Source organism: Macrobrachium rosenbergii, chromosome 5 (genome assembly GCF_040412425.1).
Source record: "Macrobrachium rosenbergii isolate ZJJX-2024 chromosome 5, ASM4041242v1, whole genome shotgun sequence".
Taxonomy (NCBI): Eukaryota; Metazoa; Arthropoda; class Malacostraca; order Decapoda; family Palaemonidae; genus Macrobrachium; species Macrobrachium rosenbergii.
The window spans coordinates 55886743-55908268 of record NC_089745.1 but is presented as its reverse complement, the minus strand read 5'-3'; the positions used below and the strand labels follow the sequence as shown (position 1 = coordinate 55908268).

General features: G+C 38.7%; 1 protein-coding gene across 1 annotated transcript in view; it reads right to left on the bottom strand.

Moving 5' to 3' along the window:
• Positions 1 to 21526, bottom strand: part of LOC136838811 (spatacsin) — a 125469-nt gene that overhangs the window by 33189 nt on the left and 70754 nt on the right. Inside the window, 5 exon segments of the mRNA XM_067104422.1 lie at positions 6997 to 8946; positions 8948 to 9436; positions 9862 to 10006; positions 12932 to 13096; positions 13727 to 14948. Coding sequence (XP_066960523.1) covers positions 6997 to 8946; positions 8948 to 9436; positions 9862 to 10006; positions 12932 to 13096; positions 13727 to 14948 — 3971 coding nt within the window.

Below are 21526 nucleotides of genomic sequence, written 5' to 3'. Positions count from 1 at the left end.
GTGCCATGACTTGGTTTTCATCATTATTACTGACAGTGCCAATCTTAATAGCTTAAACATGAAGATCCTTTGTCTCCATTGGGAACACAGAATTTTGCAATTCATGAAATAGAGGTTCTTGACAAAAGCTGTTCTTCACTCTTCACTCTCAGACCCTTAAGCATGAAAAATGGATGTAGTAGTATACAGGGGGGACAAATTATGGATGAATGCATTTCCCCCATTCTCAGCAAGTTAATGTTATCCAGAGTTATCCATCAATTGCAATGACTCCAAGATCTGCATTTCCTGCCTAATTCCAAGTAAACTACTGTACTAACTTGGCCTAATCTTCTGAGGTAGTTGTACTTCAGGAAGTTCAATAAAAAATTCCAAGTACTGAACACTAACAATGAGAGTTAATGACCTGCAATTAAAACTGCTGAAGGTTTCATACAGTTGAGGCAGAGTAGCTCTTGTGTTTACAGAGGACTCTCCTATAGTCTCCTATGTTCTCCTTGCCAGAACAGTGACTCCAAAATGTTTTAGTCTCCTATGTTCTCCTTGCCAGAACAGTACCTCCAAAATGTTTATAAGATCTAAAGGTGCTCTTTCCAGGTTTATCACTCTTCTTTTATGACTAAAAACACTCTATGGAATGGCTAACCTCCTATCAGCCAGGTTCTCATTTGTCTCTTAACCCTTAAACGTCGCCTGGACGTATCATAAGTCGACTAAAATTGTCTGTTGGGTGCCGAGTGGACGTACCATACGTCGACTACAAAAAATTTCAACCTTCGGTCAACTTTGATGCGACTGAAAATGTCGAAAAAATGCAATTGTAAGCTAAAACTCTTACATTCTAGTAATATTCAATCATTTACCTTCATTTTGCAACAAATTGGAAGTCTCTAGCACAATATTTCGATTTATGGTGAATTTTTGAAAAAAACTTTTTCCTTACACCCGCGCGGTAACTCGGCCGAAAATTTCAGAAATTCTTTTGTCATTTTGTCGTAAGTTTTGCACTGTTTTATATTAGCCGTTACATAAAGTTTTATATATGAAAATGTGCGCAATTTCATGTAAAATACAGCAACATACAACCCATGGTTGTATCTTTTATCAGTTTGGAAATATTTTCATATAAACCACGATAACTGCCAAAATTTCAACCTTCAGTCAACTTTGACTCGACCGAAATGGTAAAAAAACGCAATTGTAAGCTAAAACTCTTACATTCTAGTAATATTCAATCATGTACCTTCATTTTGCAACAAATTGAAAGTCTCTAGCACAATATTTCAATTTATGGTGAATTTTTTAAAAAACTTTTTCCTTACGTCCGCGCCAGAAATTCTTTCGTCACGTTGTCGTAATGTTTGCACCGTTTTATATTAGTCATTACATAAAGTTTTATATATGGAAATGTGCGCAATTTCATGTAGAATACAACAGAAAATAACTCATGGTTGTAGCTTTTATCAGTTTTGAAATATTTTCATATAAATCACGATAACTGCAAAATTTCAACCTTCGGTCAACTTTAACTTGACCGAAATGGTAAAAAAATGCAATTGTAAGCTAAAACTCTTACATTCTAGTAATATTCAATCATGTACCTTCATTTTGCAACAAATTGGAAGTCTCTAGCACAATATTTCGATTTATGGTGAATTTCTGAAAAAAAAAACTTTTTTCCTTGCGTCTGTCCGCTAACTCGGCCAACATCTCAGAAATTCTTTCGTCATGTTGTCGTAATGTTTGCATCGTTTTACATTAGTCGTTACATAAACTTTTATATGTGAAAATGAGTGCAATTTCATGTAGAATACAACAGAAAATAGCTCATGGTTGTAGCTTTTATCAGTTTTGAAATATTTTCACATAAATCACGATAACTGCCAAAATTTCAACCTTCGTCAATCAACTTTAACTCGACCGAAATGGTCGAAAAAACGCAATTGTAAGCTAAAACTCTTACATTCTAGTAATATTCAATCATTTACCTTCATTTTGCAATAAATTGGAAGTCTCTGGCACAATATTTCGATTTATGGTGAATTTTTGAAAAAACTTTTTCCTTACGTCCACGCTGTAACTCGGCTGAACATCTCAGAAATTCTTTCACATGTTGTTGTAATGTTTGCACCGTTTTATATTAGTCGTTACATAAAGTTTTATATATGAAAATGTGCACAATTTCATGTACAATACAGCAGAAAATAACTCATGGTTGTAGCTTTTATCAGTTTTGAAATATTTTCATATAAATCACGATAAATAGAAAAATTCTACTTTCGGTCAACTTTAACTCGACCGAAATGGTCGAAAACTGCAATTGTAAGCTAAAACACTTACAGTCTAACAATATTCAATCAATTAGCTTCATTTTTCAACAAACAGGAAGTCTCTAGCACAATATTTCGATTTATGGTGAATTTTTAAAAAAACATTTTTTTACGTCCATGGCGTTACGAATTCATGCATCATTTTGTGATAATATTTTCTCTGTGTTGCTTTGATCGTTTTACAATTTGTTATATACCAAAATCATCGCAATTTAGTGTACAATACAAAGAAAAAAATAACCCGTTAGCTTTAACTGCGTTTTGCTCACAGCGATTTGTATAAAATTATATATGAAAATTTTTTTTTTGCGCTGTCATATATGTCAATATTTATATATGATAATGATATTTTTTTCATTTCTGATGGTTGCATACTAAACTTCAGGCAATGACAAAAAAAAAAGGAGCCAAAAATGAACTCTTAATCTTAAAAACTAAGCGTGCTGTGATTTTTTGAAAAAAACTTTTTTTCCGCTTCAGCGCTAACTCCCGAACGCCGCCGGCATACGGGAGACATTTTTGTAAATAGAGGCTTGGCGTTTAAGGGTTAAGAAGGTAGATTCAAAAAAAGCAGTTCTGTAAAGGCATTACCATCCTGAAGTAACAGGAATGGATCTTCACCTTCAGTGATGCCCGAGCACTGTTTGACATGAGAGCTTGGGCATCACTGAAGGTGGTGCCCGAGGTCTCATGTCAAACGGTGCCAAGTTTCAAGAGGATGTTGCCAAAGCTTGTCAGATGGTTCTTTCTGTGGGCCAAGCTTTCATCCCAGGCATTCAGTTGCGATTATACCTCCTAACCCCTAAATAACAGCGAATTTTGACGTACACCAGCAAGTGTTAAATTAACTGAAATTGCACTACACACTTGTACCTTGCCTTAACTACATCAGTGCAACAAGATAAAAACACCTTTGCTTTCAAATTTAAATGATAGTTACAGTGTTAAAATTCATACTGACTTTATCCCAGAAGTAGAATGGTGATGAGGAAGAACTGGGGAAAAAAGGGAGCTTGTGCAAGATAATGTCCACTACTTTGTTCCAGCTCAGGGATTATTTATTAACATCATAATAAGTGAAGGGTTTTTTCTAGCATTAGAATGTTCAAACTAGAGGAAATGGAACACTTCTATTTGGAATAAGTCAATTTCTCAGCAAATCATCGTGAAACAGGCAACTTCATAAGTAAAATAAAGAACTTTGTGCACTGCATGAAAATCTTTTCACATTTGATAACACTATTAAATACTTTATAGTATATAAAATGTTCAGATAATTTCAACAATAAAAGTTTAACTAACTGCTGCTAAGTATTAATAAGGAACAGATAGACAGTAGTTATTACAGTAAATAAAATGTTCAGATAATTTCAACAATAAAAGTTTAACTAACTGCTGTCAAGTATTAATAAGAAACAGAAACAGTAGTTATGAAGGAAGGATTTTTTCATAGTATAAATTTTCATACTCATGCAAATGCAAATCTTTGGTCTTTAATCACATGAGAACATTATCAATTGATAAATATGTTTTATAATTTGGCCTTTTTTATCACATTTTTTTAATGATTTTTTTCATAAATCTGAACCAGAGAGAGAGAGAGAGAGAGAGAGAGAGAGAGAGAGAGAGAGAGAGAGAGAGAGAGAGAGAGAGAGAGAGAGAGAGAGAGAGAAGGGGGCACATTTTAAACTCTTACAAGCATTTGCAGTACTGTATAACATTACTTTTGACTGGTAGGAGCTGCTGCAAGCATACATCTTATGCAGCTTATATAGAGTAAAATGTCTGTTAACTTTCTAATTCTTTCATCTTACTTTACATACTATTAACTCAATTCATTTTTATAAAATGCTTACTGTACCCAGCAAATACTATCTCATTTTAATGAAACATCAGTATTTCACACACTTTACAAATGTATAAAAATTTATGTATCATTCCTGGTTATTTATTGTTCAACAAAGTAAAAGAAAAATCATATAGGATCAATGAAAGGGAGGATCCTAGGAAGTGCTACATGCAGGTGGTCAGTCATTGACACCAAAATCAGAATAGTTGGAATGTTAAAAGATAAAATAATGGAACAAAGAAGAAAATATTGAAAATAATTATAAGAATACCTATGAATAGGGAAATCAATAGGAAAGCTAAGGAAATGTCCCATTAATGACTGTGTGGATATTGCATGAGTGATGCAGGAGTGAATTCAATACAGTACTGTGTATAAAATGTGACAAGATCAGCAATAACAAGCTAAAAGTAACTGAAGAAGCAGGCAATGATGAGCTGACTAGAATACTGCACATGAAAAGCTGATAAAGGAAGAGGCTGAACAAGAAGAATGGGAAAAGATTATGACAATAACACTGTAATATACAATGAAAAGGGAGATACACTACATTGTGAAAATTATAAATGAATAAGACTGCTTAAGTATGCTATAAAAAAGACTGGAGAAGATGCTGGAAGCAAATCTGAGAATAAGTGGCGACATTCAACTGTCACTTGGTTTTATGATTAAGAAATCATCATCAGTCAGTCTTAATAATTATACACAGCAAGTATAGCAAGAAGAATTTGAGAAAAATGATGGTGTCAACAAAGGATAAGTTCTATGTTCTTTCTTGTTCGTCACAGTAATGGAGAAAGCTACAAAAGAATGAATGAGAGAAGATTAAAAATCAATGTGTGCAAAAATACTAATGGTGACTGAAAATGAAACAAAGGTGTGGTGAGGGGGGGGAGAGATTGTACTGTTGCATACAACATGTATTGAGTATAACAGATAAACTCTCAGGATATGGCCAGAATTGCAAATTTAAATGGAGTAAGGCATCTTTGATGTCCAAAAATAATCAGAGCAAATGAGGAAAACTGTAAGATGGAAGGAAGGCCTTAGAGGAGGCAGAGCAATTCTGTTACCTTAGAGATATACTGGGCTGTGAATTAAGTGAACATTAACCCTTAAACGCCGAGCCTCTATTTACAAAAATGTCTCCCGTATGCCGGCGGCGTTCGGGAGCTAGCGCCGAAGTGGAAAAAAGCTTTTTCAAAAAATCACAGCACGCTTAGTTTTTAAGATTAAGAGTTCATTTTTGGCTCCTTCTTTTCTCACTGCCTGAAGTTTAGTATGCAACCATCAGAAATGAAAATAAATATCATTATCATATATAAATATTGGAATATATGACAGCAAAAAAAAACTCATATAATTGTATACAAATCGCGCTGTAAGCAAAACGGTTAAAGGTAATGAGTTACTTTTTTTTAGTTGTATTGTACACTAAATTGCAATGATTTTGGTATATAACAGATTGTAAAACGATTAAAGCAACACAGAGAAAATATTATCACAAATGATGCATGAATTTGTAACGCACGGACGTAAAAAAGTTTTTTAAAAATTCACCATAAATCGAAATATTGTGCTAGAGACTTTCCAATTGTTTCAAAATGAAGGAAATTGATTGATATTACTAGACTGTAAGTTTTTTTAGCTTACAATTGCATTTTTTGACCATTTCAATTGAGTTAAAGTTGACCGAAGGTTGATTTTTTCTATTTATCGTTATTTATATGAAAATATTTCAAAAATGGTAAAAGCTAAAAGCATGATTTATTTTTTGTTGTATTCTACGTCCTGTTGCCTCACAAATACGCAAACACTCGCCAAAGTTCTGGAAAACACGGATGCGTCAAGATATCGCTCTCCGACGATGCGTCGCTGATGCTTTCTGGTGCGAAAAGGAAGAAATTCGCGCATGCGCGTCTGGGTGATGCTTATAAACAAAATAACAGCGTGATCCGTGAACTCCCAGCATCCCTCAAGGCGCGTGATTTAAAACCTTTCGCAAACTAGGCCTATAATTATTTTTCCGCGAATATTTAAAAAAACCATTTTTAGTCGACGTACCATACGTCCACTTGGCACCCAACAGAAAATTTTAGTCGACGTATGGTACGTCCAGTAGGCGTTTAAGGGTTAATAGTAAAATAAAAGTAACTCATAACAAACAGAAAAATTATGATAAACACGCAAGACCCGTGCTACTCACAGCAAAGCAAGCATATGCACTTCCTCTGTGCACTTACATGAAAAACTGAGATGATTATGAATAAGACAACAAAAAAAGTGCCAAGATTCCTGACTGGAGTACAGTGAGAAAATTATATTAAAAATGAGGAAGCTATGGAGTGATGTGGTCAAGTGGCTGGAAGATAGACATCTCAAAGACCAATATGGTTTGGGCATGTAATGAGATGAGGTGACGAGTAGTTAGTCAGAAAGTGGAAGAACATAGACCTGCTGGAGGGGCCCATAAAATAAAAAAAAAAAAAAAGGGCAGAGATAAAGGCCTTAAACTAGATGGGATTTCAAGCAGAAAGAGTACATTACAGAAGAGGGTGAAGATGAGTGACTTCATTTCTGACAAAAATTTTGATGATGATGATTTCCTAGTTTCAAGAAATTATTTGAATTTAGTCAGCTTACGGAATGGTTACTCAACATTTTATCAGGCAATTTGTACTTTGTACTTTGGAAAAAGCATTGCTCCTTGACTGCCTTTGAAGCAAGCCAAAACCACTTTGACATAATACTACAAATGCAAAAATTTCATGAACAGAGTGAAGGCAAAGAAGTAAAATGAATAAAACTTATAATCACCTTGTAGGTTCTGTTGAAGAATTTTAGTATTCTACATGCAGTGATGACCATACCTCTATCTAGGCACAAGCCAACCACCATGTCTACAGACTTGATACAGGTTTCATCTTGCAGCATACTTTCTTTCAACAATGCGAGCTTCTCTTTGTTAATATTTATATCTAGTTTTATAGGGGAGGATAAGTGTGAACCATCACAGCTCATAAAAACCACTTCACTGTCACTGCTAAGTGGGGACTGAGGGGACATGCAGTCTATGTCATTTTCAGTTTGCTCAGAAATGCTTCTAGCAACAGATGTCTCTTTCATTCCTGCTGCCTTTAATATGATAGTTCTGTTAAGAGGACTCCTTCCATCCTGGCCCTCCCATGGCCAATGCCCAAGATGTTTCAAAGGACTGACAGGAAGTTCTGGGCATCCAGGTAAAGCTTTGATATAGGTAAGCCACATCTCAGACTCCAAATCTCTGGAATCATCTCCACAGGTTCCAAGAAATTTTGACACATGTTGCACAGGAGTTGTCTCAGCTGAGGAGGAAGAACTGTGTTGTGTTTGGTACATCCAAATTACAGCATACTGAAGACAAAGGTATTTAAAATCATATCTTTCTAGATCCTTACTTAAACACACAAAGCAAGACACAGAGTATTTTGAAGGAACTTCTTCCTGGCAAAGTCGAAGATGACTTCTCTTTAAAAATTCTTCAAAAGCTGACATATTCTCAAGAATGGTTTTACGATCTTTTTCAAAGTCAGCCTGAATCTGAGCACACAATATCTCATAAATAGGAAGATTAACAAGCTGAGACACTTTCAAGGCTTCAGTAAAATACTTCCTACAGGTGAGGGATGAAACAATCTTTTCTGCAAAGGATCCAATGTCTCCTCCTTCGAAACTACTGAATAAATCTTTAAACCTGACTTTAAATCTAACAGCACCAAATGCTTCACATATGTCACTTGTCAAGTTCCAATTTATGCCACAATGGCAGAATGGCTGCTGCTGGCTTACTGCCTTGAGCACATACAACAACTGGAACTGTAAATGACTATTTGTGATATAGTCATCCAGTGCACTCCCAATGACATCAACTACAAAAAGAGCAAACCAGTCTCTGTTCTTACTAAATGGATCTGATTTCTCTTGAGATACTTCTGCCATAGTCATTGCACAAAGGGTGAGTTGCTCTGTAATAGACTCTTGTCTGCATTTTGTATTTACTTCATGCAAAGCTTCTAGTAATGGAAGCAGTGGTGATTTTGGATAAAATATTCTTAGTCCTTCAATGGGAACATCAATAGAACCTTCAGAAATGTGCCTGAGAAGGAAATGCTTAACTTCATTTAACCCAGACTGCAACACATACATGTCACAAGCACGGCAACATTCACTTCTCTTGACAGCTCTATTCACTCTTGTACTGTCACTGACTAAAAATTGATAATTTTCACTCTTAATCATGACAGGATGTAACAGCTTTTTGCTTTCTTGTCTCAACTGAGTATAGAGCCATACTGCAAAATGAGTCACTGACTGTTCTTTATTATAACATGCAGCCAAAACTGATAAAACAGGAGCCTCCAATGCAACTGCAGCTGTAGCCAACTCTACTTCAGGATTTTCTTTTTGGTGGCATGCTAACAGAATTGAATAAAAGTCTGAGAGTCCACAAGACAGCCAGGCATCAAGTCCTACATCAAAGCAAGTTTCAGTGGTAGTAATGGACAAAGCATCATCAATAGTGGAAAAATCATATTCACTTGGACTACTGCTACTTTTTTGCTTTTCATCCCCACTACTGTGAGGTGGTGATGCTGAATCTACTCTGCCCCGTATACCAATTCTAGAATAAAGGGAAGACCTCAAATCACGATTAGGGGTTCTTGAACCTTGCTGTTGCAAAACTCCATCTCGGTAGTAATGGATATGTGAAAGTGCAAACGTCATGTGCTTCCTTTAAAGCCATGCTTTGGAATGACTCTGCACTCTTCAAGGATTGTACCCTGGGACACTTGAAGACCTGAGCTAAAATAATGAACATGAACCACTGATTACATTCAGCTAAATTATGAAGTAACTTTACTGGCCAAGGGAGTTCATATATTTTTGATAATTCAACACAGAGTCTCATTCCTTCAATATACAAAAGAGCATGGTCCTGTGACATCACTTGTGAATGCAATACTTCTGGATCAATAGAGTCATTGGTTTCCTGTGTGGTATCAATCTTATCCTTGAGTAAAGCACGTGCTTTAGCATTTGCAGATGAAATAATACCATTTTCCAACATTCCTAAGAGAACTGCAGCTGCATTGCTTCTAGTTTCTCCATTGCACAGTTGTTCCAAAACATCTCTTATTTCTGCAATAGCAAGATGTTCCTGGGCTTGACGTTTGTCCAGTTTCATCTTTGCACATCTTTCATTTCTGGTCTGAAGTACCTACAAACAAAATAAAAAAAAAATTGTAATCTGATGAAATTACAGATCTAATACACTTCTTCTATTGTAGCTAAAGTTACTAAGCTGTCACTAATTTATCAAGTCTAAAAAATTCTTATCTTGCTAATTTGAAAAATTCACACTCATGTCAAATCTGAAAGTACAATGCTTCTGGTATTACCTAAAGTTCTTGCATCAGTACAGTTACATTATAAAGATTATATTCTACAAATATTTGAATGTTTGAATTTCCAGTATTTGTTTATTTATATTATCACAAAATTACAATGTTTGCAATGTGGATATACATTTCACAACCTGAAAGAACATATAATTCTTACGCAAAATGCCTGATATCACAAACAATTCCAAATTGGCAGCTAAATTTAGATACACAACGTATTAACTTAGGAAAATGACCTTACCAGAAATGCAGAAGATAAAACAACTCTTAGAGGTTCAGCATCTAGATTACTCATATAGAGAAGAGCTACACAGGCAGCACACACACCACGATCAGGCCAGCAACTTAATGCTAAACCATACACTTTACTCTTTACTTCATCCATCCTGAAAATAAGTTAGGCATTTGTACAGTCAATGATGGTTAAAATAGCAAATGCTAAAGATAATTCTATGAACTACATCAATGTAATGCAAGTTTTAATAAGGTATTCCCATCACCAAATCACACACACTGCAATCTGAGTCAGGATAAAAGCTAGATCATTAGTTCATTATAAATGAATATAGAGGGACTCAGTGTCTCTACCATGATAAACCCTGAATGGACTATCATCAGTATACTGTACCTGTTTTCTATCTTCTATTATTTTTAGGAAACCAAAAGCTCACTCTTGTTTGGAGACTTATAACTTTAATTTTTGACTGAAATTTGACTATTTAGTTATTTCACCGAGTGCCTGGCAACAGCAACCAAGGTTACCATTGTCCTTCCAATGTTACCATTCTACCATTTTTTGCAATTTTCAAGATAATTTGTAATCCATATATACATACCGTGTATCTGTATGTGTATATGCATAAGTACTGCTTTATGAATGTAACCTGGCCTTGTGGAGGCTTGTCCTAAAGCCTGAGACTGTCTTTTTTAGTTATTATTACTGACCAGAGATGGCTGTAAAGATAGCAGTTTTGAGGCTACCTGTACCTGTGAAATAACCTCTGAATTTAACTGAGGAACCTCTAAGTTTCTTCTTAACAAAAAAGTTTACAAGAGCCCTGGTCAATTTTTTGGTCTCTAAGCACCAGTGCCGTTTATCACATGGAACTACAGATGATTTAAGAAACACCTCTTGATAACGTTACAGAGGGAACACCCTCTCCAGGTAATAGTGTAGATGTGTGTATGTGTGTGTGCAAAACTCTTCTTCTTCCCGTTGTAATCTACATCCCAATAAACTGAGGTCAAATTGCAACAATAAGAAATAGTAACACTGTTTAACTGTGTAAGAAAGAAAATCTTGATGCACAGTGCCTATGCATATGGCTGCCATTCTTTTTAGATTTTCTTTAAATATGGAGACTGAACATTTTAGTCACATTAGTAATGAACCCTTGGCCCTATTTGCTTTTCATTTTACTGAAACTAATGGTTTTAATCAAGAGGGGAATATTTAGAGAACTGTAAAATAAAACTAGGTCATTTCTCACAAGCCTTCCCAACCTCATTACTGGCACTTCCTAAAAGGACTGCCCTAATTTACAGATTCACATCGTCATTTTCTTCCTTTTCATCATCATGAAGTTTTTTGCTCTTGCAAAATAATATCTTGGTGATTTCATAGTTTTTAAGAATTCTGCCATTTGAAGTGATTCTCCCTCAGTGATCGGTAATCTGTGAGTAGGAACTATATCAAGTAATTTTCCTTTCATTCCAAGGAAGAGCATCATTTGACCCTTAGTGTGAGGTTAACTGGTGTTGTTAAGGCTGATGAGTAATGACCTTAAGACAAGTGGCATAGCTAGCATTCCATCAGTGGGAGGGGGAGAGGGGGCTAGGCAGGCCCAAGATATTTCTTGGGGGGGCCAAAGAAAATTACACAAAACTAATGTACCAATTCTATAATTGGTAAATATACTGCTCTCAAATGTACATATCCATGTGAATGAAGGAAAATAATAGTATTAGTTATTAGTATATCTGTATTTGAAATAACAGAGGTCAGTCTTCAATTAATTTTCAACTCCTACTACAGTACATGCAAATGTATCAAATACTGTAAGGGTTAAAGTTTAGCTGCAAAGGGAATTTCAACTGGGGGGGGCAGTGGGGAGGAAGCATCTGACTGGGGGACCTGGGCCCCACAGTGACACCACTGCTCAAGACTAATCACTCTGATTTTTGTAGGCTAGATTTTGATCATTTTTAGCTAATTTACCTTACATTCTGATAAATATTCATGTTCTTGAGAAGTGTGTTCTCTTTACTTCTCACCTTTTCTGTGGTCACCTTGTACTCAAATTCCCAATCATTATATCCAGCCATTTAGTTTTTTCAGTGTATTCCTGTGCTTTGCTGCATAGAGTGACTTCTCTATCACTCTTCAGTTACTGGTGTTTGTTATATTTTTTACTTTACCAGTATTTTCTCAGCTTTCAACAGTCTACCCTGTGATAAGCATGACTCATCTGGTATAAGAATGCAATCCTTTTGTAATGTTGTCTGTGTCCTCCATCAAAATAAAGCAAGTTGTTTCTGATTCACCTTCAAGTTGGCTGTCACTGTTCTTGAACTAGACATCACACTTAATATTGTAATGTAGTTTGACCCGACCAATGAGTCATATTTCTTGACTCTCTTTGGGCTGGCCAAAAGGATATATTTATTAGAAGGCTATAAACATGAGCAAGACAAAGATAAGGAACATGGACATCTCATGAGAAAGGGCCAAACAAAAAATATGAAAATTACAACTGCAATGCAGCTAGGACTAAAGGGAAGATGCAAAAAGCCTTCAGTACTGCTTACACACCACAGGTTGAAACCACTGACATTACATCTTCCTACAGTACTCAAGTTTCCTTGCAGTCAATTGACCATATCTGCATCACTGCCTGCATTTTTCTTTCAGCCATTCCACCTTGCTGTGAAACTTCTTCCCTTTTGCCTTGCTACAGTTTACACTTGTCAGTCAAAAAGAAACCCTTCAAGCAAATCCTATGAATCTTGAAACTTGACTAAATAGTAATCTATGACAGTGCTCACCATGAAGTTTTAGCGTAACTGAGATAACTTCATTATCAATTAGTGTAAACATAACTTACCAAGCTAGTGTTGCTCTTTAAAAAGAATAATATCTCTTACTATTGGAGTCAAGGAGCATGCATGAAAACAAGAGATATCAAAGAAAACATATAGAGAACCAACATCCATATTCAAGGTGTGCATATGAAAACACAAGACATCAAAGAAAAGAGAGAACAGATATTCATATTCAGTGCTAAATAACAAACTAAACCATGAACACTTACTTTTTATCATTGATTCCCAAGCTAGTAATCAAAGCAGCACAAGCATAGCTGGGTCTTGCATCACGCAGGTAATACATGAAGTCAAGGGAATGTAGAAGACCATAGTTCTTCATCAATTCTTTGTCAGAGAATGTTGGCATTGCAGCTGCTGAATCATAACCATGTCTACAAAAACAAACAATAAACTCAACTTCACTTCCAAAAGACTACACATGTCAAAACTATCCCCTTTTCTCATACCTGACTGATGATAAAGTAGATCCAGTTTGTTTTTACCCGCCAAAAAATTAAAATTAAACGTGGTACAATTTCTTAAGTACACATAACAATGTTTTTGTCAAGAAATTTTTCTTCCAATAGTTACAATGGTCATCTTAATAATTCTTGCTTCTATTTCATCCACAAACACCTTGTTTCTTTGCCTTATTACTCCTGTTTACATCCTCCCAAATTTAAAAACTTAGCTTATTGATTTCTAGCAAGAAATCCATGAAATGATCTTTAAAAAAATACCTGAAAATACACAAGGCACCAAGTCCTAACCTGACCCTAAGAACTGTAAATACAGTTATGTGTGAATGCATCCTAGTGATTTCAATTAATATATTTGTGAATGCATTGCTTGGTGGTAATTTGCAAAGCTAATGTCATAACAAATTTTTCTTAAGAAATTCTTTAATACATATTGTACTACTGATGTATTAAGACTGTGCACTGTATGCTAATAGAATTTCACCAGAAATGTTAGCAATGCAATGTAATGCTACATAAAAAAGAAAACAAATGGGGAAATACCTGTTTTCTGGCTGCCATGTGAAGAGTCTACTCAAGTCGTAAGGAATGTTGTCATTCAACAAATCATACATTGTCACATCAGCAGAAATTGTGTTCTCAGACCTGGATAATATCTTCTTCAAGTAAGGATACTTACGAGAAAGGTTCATTGCTACTTGTCTTGGAGTAAGGGAAAACTTGGAAAGTATGTGACAAAGGGCAGCTATTTCACCATTCTCTGAATCAACTCCTTTTTCTCCATATTCCAAGAAATCTCCAAGAGATTTTGATGGTGCAAATAGCATTGTAAGGAATGCAGGAAATTCTAGATCAGAGGACTTTTGACATGAATCACTGAGAAGGGAAAGATTCTTCAAACTCAAGTCATAGATGACTTCTTTAGATTTGTCTTCGCCAAGCTTCATGAAAGCTGAAATCACTTTAGTCCATGAAGGTATTCCGAAACTCTCCGGGTTCATAGTAATGTTTTCTTGTAAAGAAAATTTTTTTATGTAATCATATGCAGGAAGTAAGAGGTTGTTATTCCCTAAATATCCAAGAACAATTTTATGGACTTCATCCTGTGACACCTGACACTGGTGATTCGCATTCATAAATGGCAGCTTTTCTAATGCCCCTGATATTAACAATCTTCTCATCAATTTTTGGGCACTTTTCTTCTCACTGGTTGTAAATACACCAAAATTAGCCAAAAAATTCAGCATCATTTCAGCAAAGGGTACGCCTGCAATCACAACCAAGTCAACCATACTTTGTGTTATTGGTCTAAACAGATCCTCTGACCATGTTATGTCAGATCGATCACTAACATCAAAGCTCTGCACGCTCCATGTGTCACCTTCACAAGCAGAAATTGAAACAGAATGTAGAGAAACCTTATCCTGTGAAGTTGGAGATGACTCTAAATCACTTCCATACTGAGGCCCCATTAGCATATTAAAACCAATATTTTTTGGCTCTGATGATGCAGCCAATTCTCTTCCTTTGTCTGATTTCTTGGACTCTGGTAATGATTCACTAACTTTATTTCTATATGATCTATAAATAGGATCTGTCCATATTTGTTCTGCATATTGCCATGAAGTGAATTCCTTCTCCAGCAAAGTCATGTCATTATCACCAAATTCCTTGATAACCCATCGTTTAAGATTTTTTACATCACATTGGTAAAGAAGATACTGCCACCGAACATCAGTATCAACATGTTCCAGGATAGTTGGATCTGTAAAACAGAAATACATATTGATAAAATCAACAATATTATCAACTAACATACAATTGTCTGTACTGGACTAAAAAGAACAGCAATACAGTAATGTGACACTTACACAAAACAAAATGTAATCGAGTAAATACATGCTTGGAATATAGATCATCGATGCTATAACACTACTAATACCCATCTTTAAAGATCATATACCACAAAACAAGGATCATTTACAGCAATTCTGAACATCCTCTGTAGGCTAGGAACACTTAAGTAATGAGTTCTAAAAACGATTTCTAACACATTATGCTTTAACTCACGAGTTTCAAACTACCAGTTCATCAAACTCTTGGTTGATTACCCTAAATAAAATACAACCTAATACAGGGGTTTTGACAATGGAAAAATCTATTTCTGGGGGAAGACCTGTGTCACCCAGTGAAATGGTTCCAATAGCACACATTTCTAGGTATAAATATTGCTAAATATACCAGAGAAAAAGCTATCCATAATGCCAGGGTTACTACCCCTGGATCGATCACCACAATGGTGTCGGTATACACTAAGGGGCGAGTGGTAGCCACTATCACAAATGCTTTGCCCAATAGATCTCTCCGTTCTCAAAGCCCCCATCATGGGAGAGCCGTTCTACCTACTACCTTCCGCTGGCTGCTACCCCTACTACTCGCGCCCCGCCATCTTCATCCCAAAATTAGCACCCTCCAAGCTTGGTATGCTATCCGGTGGGAAAGGAAGAATAGGATGGGTCACTGGGTGACACAGGTCTTCCCAGAAACAGATTTTCCGTTGTCAAAATCCCTTTTCTGGGCTCAACCTGTGTCACCCAGTGAAATAGTAACAGAGAATCAGTCATACAATAGCTTGGTAGTATCATCTAGAGTTTACCTTAATGGAGCCAAATAAAACTAAGAGAACAATACTGTGTTTTAATAGTCCCAAATATAAAGTTCAAAATATAATTAAAAACTATAAGGCACATAGTCTAGAAATACCAAATGATCCACATCAAGATACTTAATGTTAACCAGATTATGTCTTAAATACAGGATCTCAATGTTACAGGCAGGAGTCAGGCTGTGAAGCAGACCTGACCTAAAAGGCTAGAAAGCAGGGCATGCAAGCGAGGCAGGTAGGCGAGAGAGTATACCAATAGGTAATTTAATCAAGAATTACATTACAATAAGGACAAGCAAGAGTTATATATACTAGTCTTGAGCTGAACCAGGAGGAACAATACTTCCTGCAGCTACAGTGGAATATTTAAGAGCCTCTAGGGACTTAAGATAGTGGCGTTTAAATACTGTTGGAGATTTCCAGCCCGTATACTTTTTGAGGTCATCAAAGTTCATATAGTGAAAATAATTAACTGAGGTAGCTACCGCCCGAATATCATGTACCTGGGGTACTGATTCTGGGTTAGCCTGTTTAATAAAATAAAAAATTTGTTGCCTGATGGCCTTTAAGGAAATGGTACCCCCATTTTCCCTAACAAAAAGAGGGCCTGAAGTTCTTTTAGAAGTTCTATTTAAATAAACTTTAAAGTGTTAACGGGACAAAAAGATAGATCCTGTGGAAGGGGAATAATCTTCCAAGGAGACCATCTATTTTGTGGATCCTCATTCTTTGCTAGAAATCTGAGATCCGGAGACAACAGAACTTCTCCTGATGGGAGGAAATCAACATGATTCGGTTCTCTAGAAAGAGCAGATAGTTCAGAAATTCTAGCCCCTGAGGCTAGACTTATTAAAAACAATGTCTTCCTTAACAGACTCGGGTATGTACATAATTCGTTATCAGTGTCTGATGCCAATTTAAGTACATCATTTAAGAACCAGGAAACCGTGTGTGGACGGATTGCTGGTCTAAGACGAACACATGCTTTAGGAATTGACCAAAAGTATGAGTCTGTAAGGTTAATATTAAAGCCATGTAAAAATATTTTTCTTAAAGCAGATTTTGTTGTAGTAATAGTACTAGTGGCCAATCCTTTCTCAAATAATGATCTGAAGAAAGAGATTGCTAGATTCGTGGTCATTTTCTGAGCTTCAGATTCCCTTAGAAATAATGCTAACTTTTTAACTGCTGAGTCATATTGTCTAAGTGTAGATTCCCTCTTATCTGATTCTATGAACAGTGTATTTTTTTTGAGAGGGTCAATGTCAGCGTCTTTCTGAGCTGCAAACTTCATAAAGTCCATAAAGCTAGGGCACTCAGAATTCTTGAGGAAGCTGACACAGTCCGAGTTTGCACTACTTGTGTCAATCTTGGATTGGGGATCTGTTTGTGTCGGAGTTTCAACTCCAGTAGAAGAGGAAACCAATTGCTCTTCGGCCAATTGGGTGCCACAAGTGCTATTTGACCTTTGAATGATCTGAGTTTGTGTAAAACTTTCATCAATAGGTTTATTGGTGGAAACAGATAGATCCTTTGCCATCTGTTCCAGTTGATTGACATCGCATCTGTGAAATGAGCTAGAGGGTCTAGATTGGGAGCAACGTAACACGGAAGCTTGTGGTTGTTCTCTGTGGCAAACAGGTCTACCTGGAGACCCGGTACCTGAAGACAAATCCACTCGAACGATGTCTTGTCCAAGGACCATTCCGACTCCAGCGGAGTTGTCCTGGATAGTGAATCTGCAATGACATTTCGAACACCTGCCAGGTGGGTAGCTGACAGGTGCCAGAGATGTTTCCTTGCCAGAGAGAAAATTGCAATCATTACATGATTGATATGGCTCGACTTGGAGCCCCCTCTGTTTAGGCAATGTACAACTACTGCGCTGTCCAGTACCAGTCTGATGTGAATCTGTCTGGCTGGATGTAGTTTCTTTAATGTTAGAAATACTGCCATTGCCTCTAGAATGTTGATATGGAACTGGCGGAATACTGTCGACCATGTTCCTTGAACTTTCTTGTGTTGGGAGTATCCTCCCCATCCGCTCATCCGTATGGATCACTAGCGATGGAGGGGAAATTGAAGAGGCACTGACCTCGCCAAACTTGACTGTCGACCATGGTTGAAGCCTCTTCCTCAATATCGGGCGGAATTAGAGACACCTTGTCTCTGTTTCTGCTGTTGGCTCATTTCCGCCATACCCTGTTTATATCCTTCAGTCTGGCTTTTAGTAGCAAGTCTGTTACTGAAGCTAACTGAAGAGAGCCTAGAACTCTTTCCTGGAGTACGACGAGAGGCTCTTTTGTTCTTGAGGAACTGCCTGGTAGCTTTGGCTATTTCCCTCCTCTTGGCTGGCAGAAGTGACAGTTTGTGTGTGTTTAGGTCCCATTGGATTCCTAACCACTGAAATTGAGCAGCCGGAACTAGACGGGATTTCTTCCTGTTTATTTGGAATCCCAAGTATTCCAGGAAGTTGATTACTGTGATTGTTGCTTTTCGACATTCCTTGGTGTTGGATGCCCAAATTATCCAATCGTCCAGGTACGCGGCCAGCATAATCCCTTGAGCCCGTAGTTCTTGAACTACTGTCTCTGCCAGTTTGGTAAATATTCTGGGCGCTATGTTGAGCCCGAATGGCATGACTCTGAACGAGTATGCTTGTTTTCCTAGTCTGAACCCTAGGTAAGGAGAGAAATTTCTCGCAATCGGGACGTGATAATATGCGTCTGTAAGATCTATAGAGGTGGTGACGGCCCCACGGGGAAGTAGGGTCCATACCTGCGAGATTGTAAGCATGCGAAACTTGTCGCATTGAATGTATAAGTTGAGACGAGACAAGTCTAGAATTACTCTGTGCTTGTCTGAGTCTTTCTTTGGGACACTGAACAGAAGGCCTTGAAATTTCAAGTGTCTGACTTTCTTTATTTCCTTCTTTTGCAGAAGGTCTTTTTGCATAGTCCAGTAAGTCTTTGGATGGAGGTTGATGGAATCTGACTGGCGGAGGAGGCCCTCTGCTCCAGCTCCATCCCAGACCTTTCGAAATTATACTGTGGGCCCATGGACTGAAGGTCCAATGGTCCCAGAAGAGATACAATCTCCCGCCTACCTGAGGAGGCTCATTGAATGGAAGAGGTCTTACTTCCTCTGCCTCCTCGGGCTCCTCTTCCACGCGAGAGAGGTCTGGACGCTGCTCTACCTCTGTAGGCGGCTCTGGCTCTACTACCCCTCGCATGCCTATTGTATCCGCAAAACGCCCCCTGGTTTTCAAACGAGGCGTTGAAAGCTGGGGACGTCACGAAAGGCTGGCGGAGCCGAAGCTTGCTAAGCCGGCTGTACTAGAACAAATTGCTGCTGAGGCTGTGCCTTGGATATGGAAGGCTGTCCAATCTGCGAGACTGGTACCACCTGAAGCACAGTCTGAGCCTGAGGCTTCTGATAGTCCTGGAATCTCCTGAACCTCTTCCTTCCCTTAGGTTGAGGTCCGGAGGTCTCAGAGGACTTCCTTTTGAAAGGAAGACCCCAGCGAGAGCGAAGGCTCTGGTTTGCTCTGGTTGCCTCTGCCAAGACATTATTGACCTCATCCTCTGGGAAGAGGTTAGGTCCCCAGATAGAGCTCTTCATGAGTCTATTGGGCTCATGCCTGATGGTGGCGTCGGCGAAGATGTGCTTCCGGCAGTTCTGCCTTGCAACCACAAAGTCATAAAGGTCCGATTGGAAGGATGCCAGTAATGACTTTGTGAGAACCTGAAACAGTGGTTCGTCAGCATATACTAGTGCAGTCACCTCTGAGATGGTGACGGAATGACTGGAGCGACTCAACCTGCATCTTGCCTCATACTCCGTCTTCAGCAGAGCCTCCGGAATCTTGGGAAGTTGCTCGCTGAACAGGGTGGAGGCACACTCGGGATCGAGTTTCCCCACCGTGAACGTCGCCGGAGCTCCCAACCAACATTCCGAATCTCCGGGGAAGAGAAGGGAAGTGGGATCTGTCTCCCGGAGTTGAGGTATGGGCTTGCCATCCATCCCAGCCTGAAGGGTCAGCTCTGCAATCTTAGTAGTGCAGGGGGTTGGAATAGAGCCACCTACAGAGAACATAGTGAAACTTCCTCTAAAGGGAGTAAGTTTAGTGTTCTCGCACTCCCAGTCAGTGAGAGCGCGCATCAGGGTGGATTGAGCTTGGTCCCTAGGAAAGATGACCGTTTCCTTAGGGACCTTATCGGATCTAATCCAGGCCTCCTCAGTTAACCTGGCATAGCCTGGATAGGGAGGCACTAGGTTGGCTGGAAAGAACTCTAGTTCTTCCAGACGACGAGTGCCCAATCCCTCTATGGTCAGTGTGTCATTATGCAGCGGAGCATGCAGGGCCAGCCGCCACGGGTTCCTCTTATCAAAGGGAGGCAGTCTGGAGGCATCCGGGACAACATATGACTGTTGTACTGCTTTGGATTGGATGAATCTGGCAAGCAAACTTTCCTGGGTCTCCATCCTCTGTGCCAATGACAACACTGACTGTCCTGAGGTCTCTAAACTTGTGACAAGCTGAGACGAGAGATCTTGTAGCCGAGCTTCAACCTTCGAATCGATCCTCTGCATCAGCAGGTCGACAAAAGCCTCAGAGTCGAAGCTAGGCTGTGGGGGCTTAGCCTTCGAAACTCTGGTCCTCGACCCCCTAGATGGGGGAGTAGCCTTGCTTGAGGACGTCACTGGTTTGGGAGCCAGTGACGACCTAGAGGGAGCTGGCGGATTAGACCTTTGAGGTCTGGAAGGCTTAGGTAAGTCCTTCCTTTTCAGAGATTTCACCTTGGGGATAACAGACCGGGATCTGTCCCCAAGGTTAGCTGACTTGGAGAATCCCTGAAATGAAGAGGACGAAGAAGGTGAACTGGATAAAATAGACCTACTTCTACTACCTTCACCTGCCTCACTTACCACCCTACCTTCTACCTGGTGGTCATCAACGCTCATCGGTTCAACGTGAATGTTGATGGCCGCTACTTCTTCCGCCACCTCTTCGCACAGATCTTCGTCTTGGGGGGTCTGCGTCTCTTCCCTGATCCTCGCAATGAGTGGGGCGGCCATGTCCTTCGGTACTGCGGCGGAGATCCGAGCATTCGGATAAAGGAGATTGCAAATCTCCTCCGACAGTACATAGGGGCGGCCAGACGTAACATTCCTTCCAAATCCACCGACCCAGGTCTTCAGGGTCGACAGCGAAGAGGCTCGGATTGCTTGGTTAGACTGGAAGAGGAGGTAAGACTTGTACTGATTGCTAAAAATATTCTCCAATATTTTTCGCATATATCCAAATTGAGTCAATAAAATCAAAGGGACTAAAGGTTAGCAGTCTCTTGTCACTTACCGACACATCTGTTACCAGCTCGTAAAGAGCGTAACAAATCTCACAGCCGTCCGGGTGCCAAACAACCAGGTCTCCAACTTGCACCGCGCAGCTGAAGTGCGAGCGGCACACCTCATGTCCGCAGGGTTGTTGGAGGATGGCCGTGCAACCTGGCTCCTGACAATGTACCATCTGTAAGTGGAATGATAGTACATGAGTATCATCAAGGCAGGATCCACCGAAACTGAGTCCGGCAGCAAAAGTCTATTTTAACATAGATTTATGCTACAGGATGGTTAACTAACTAATATTTGTGTTCTAAGCAAGTACTCTATGTTAC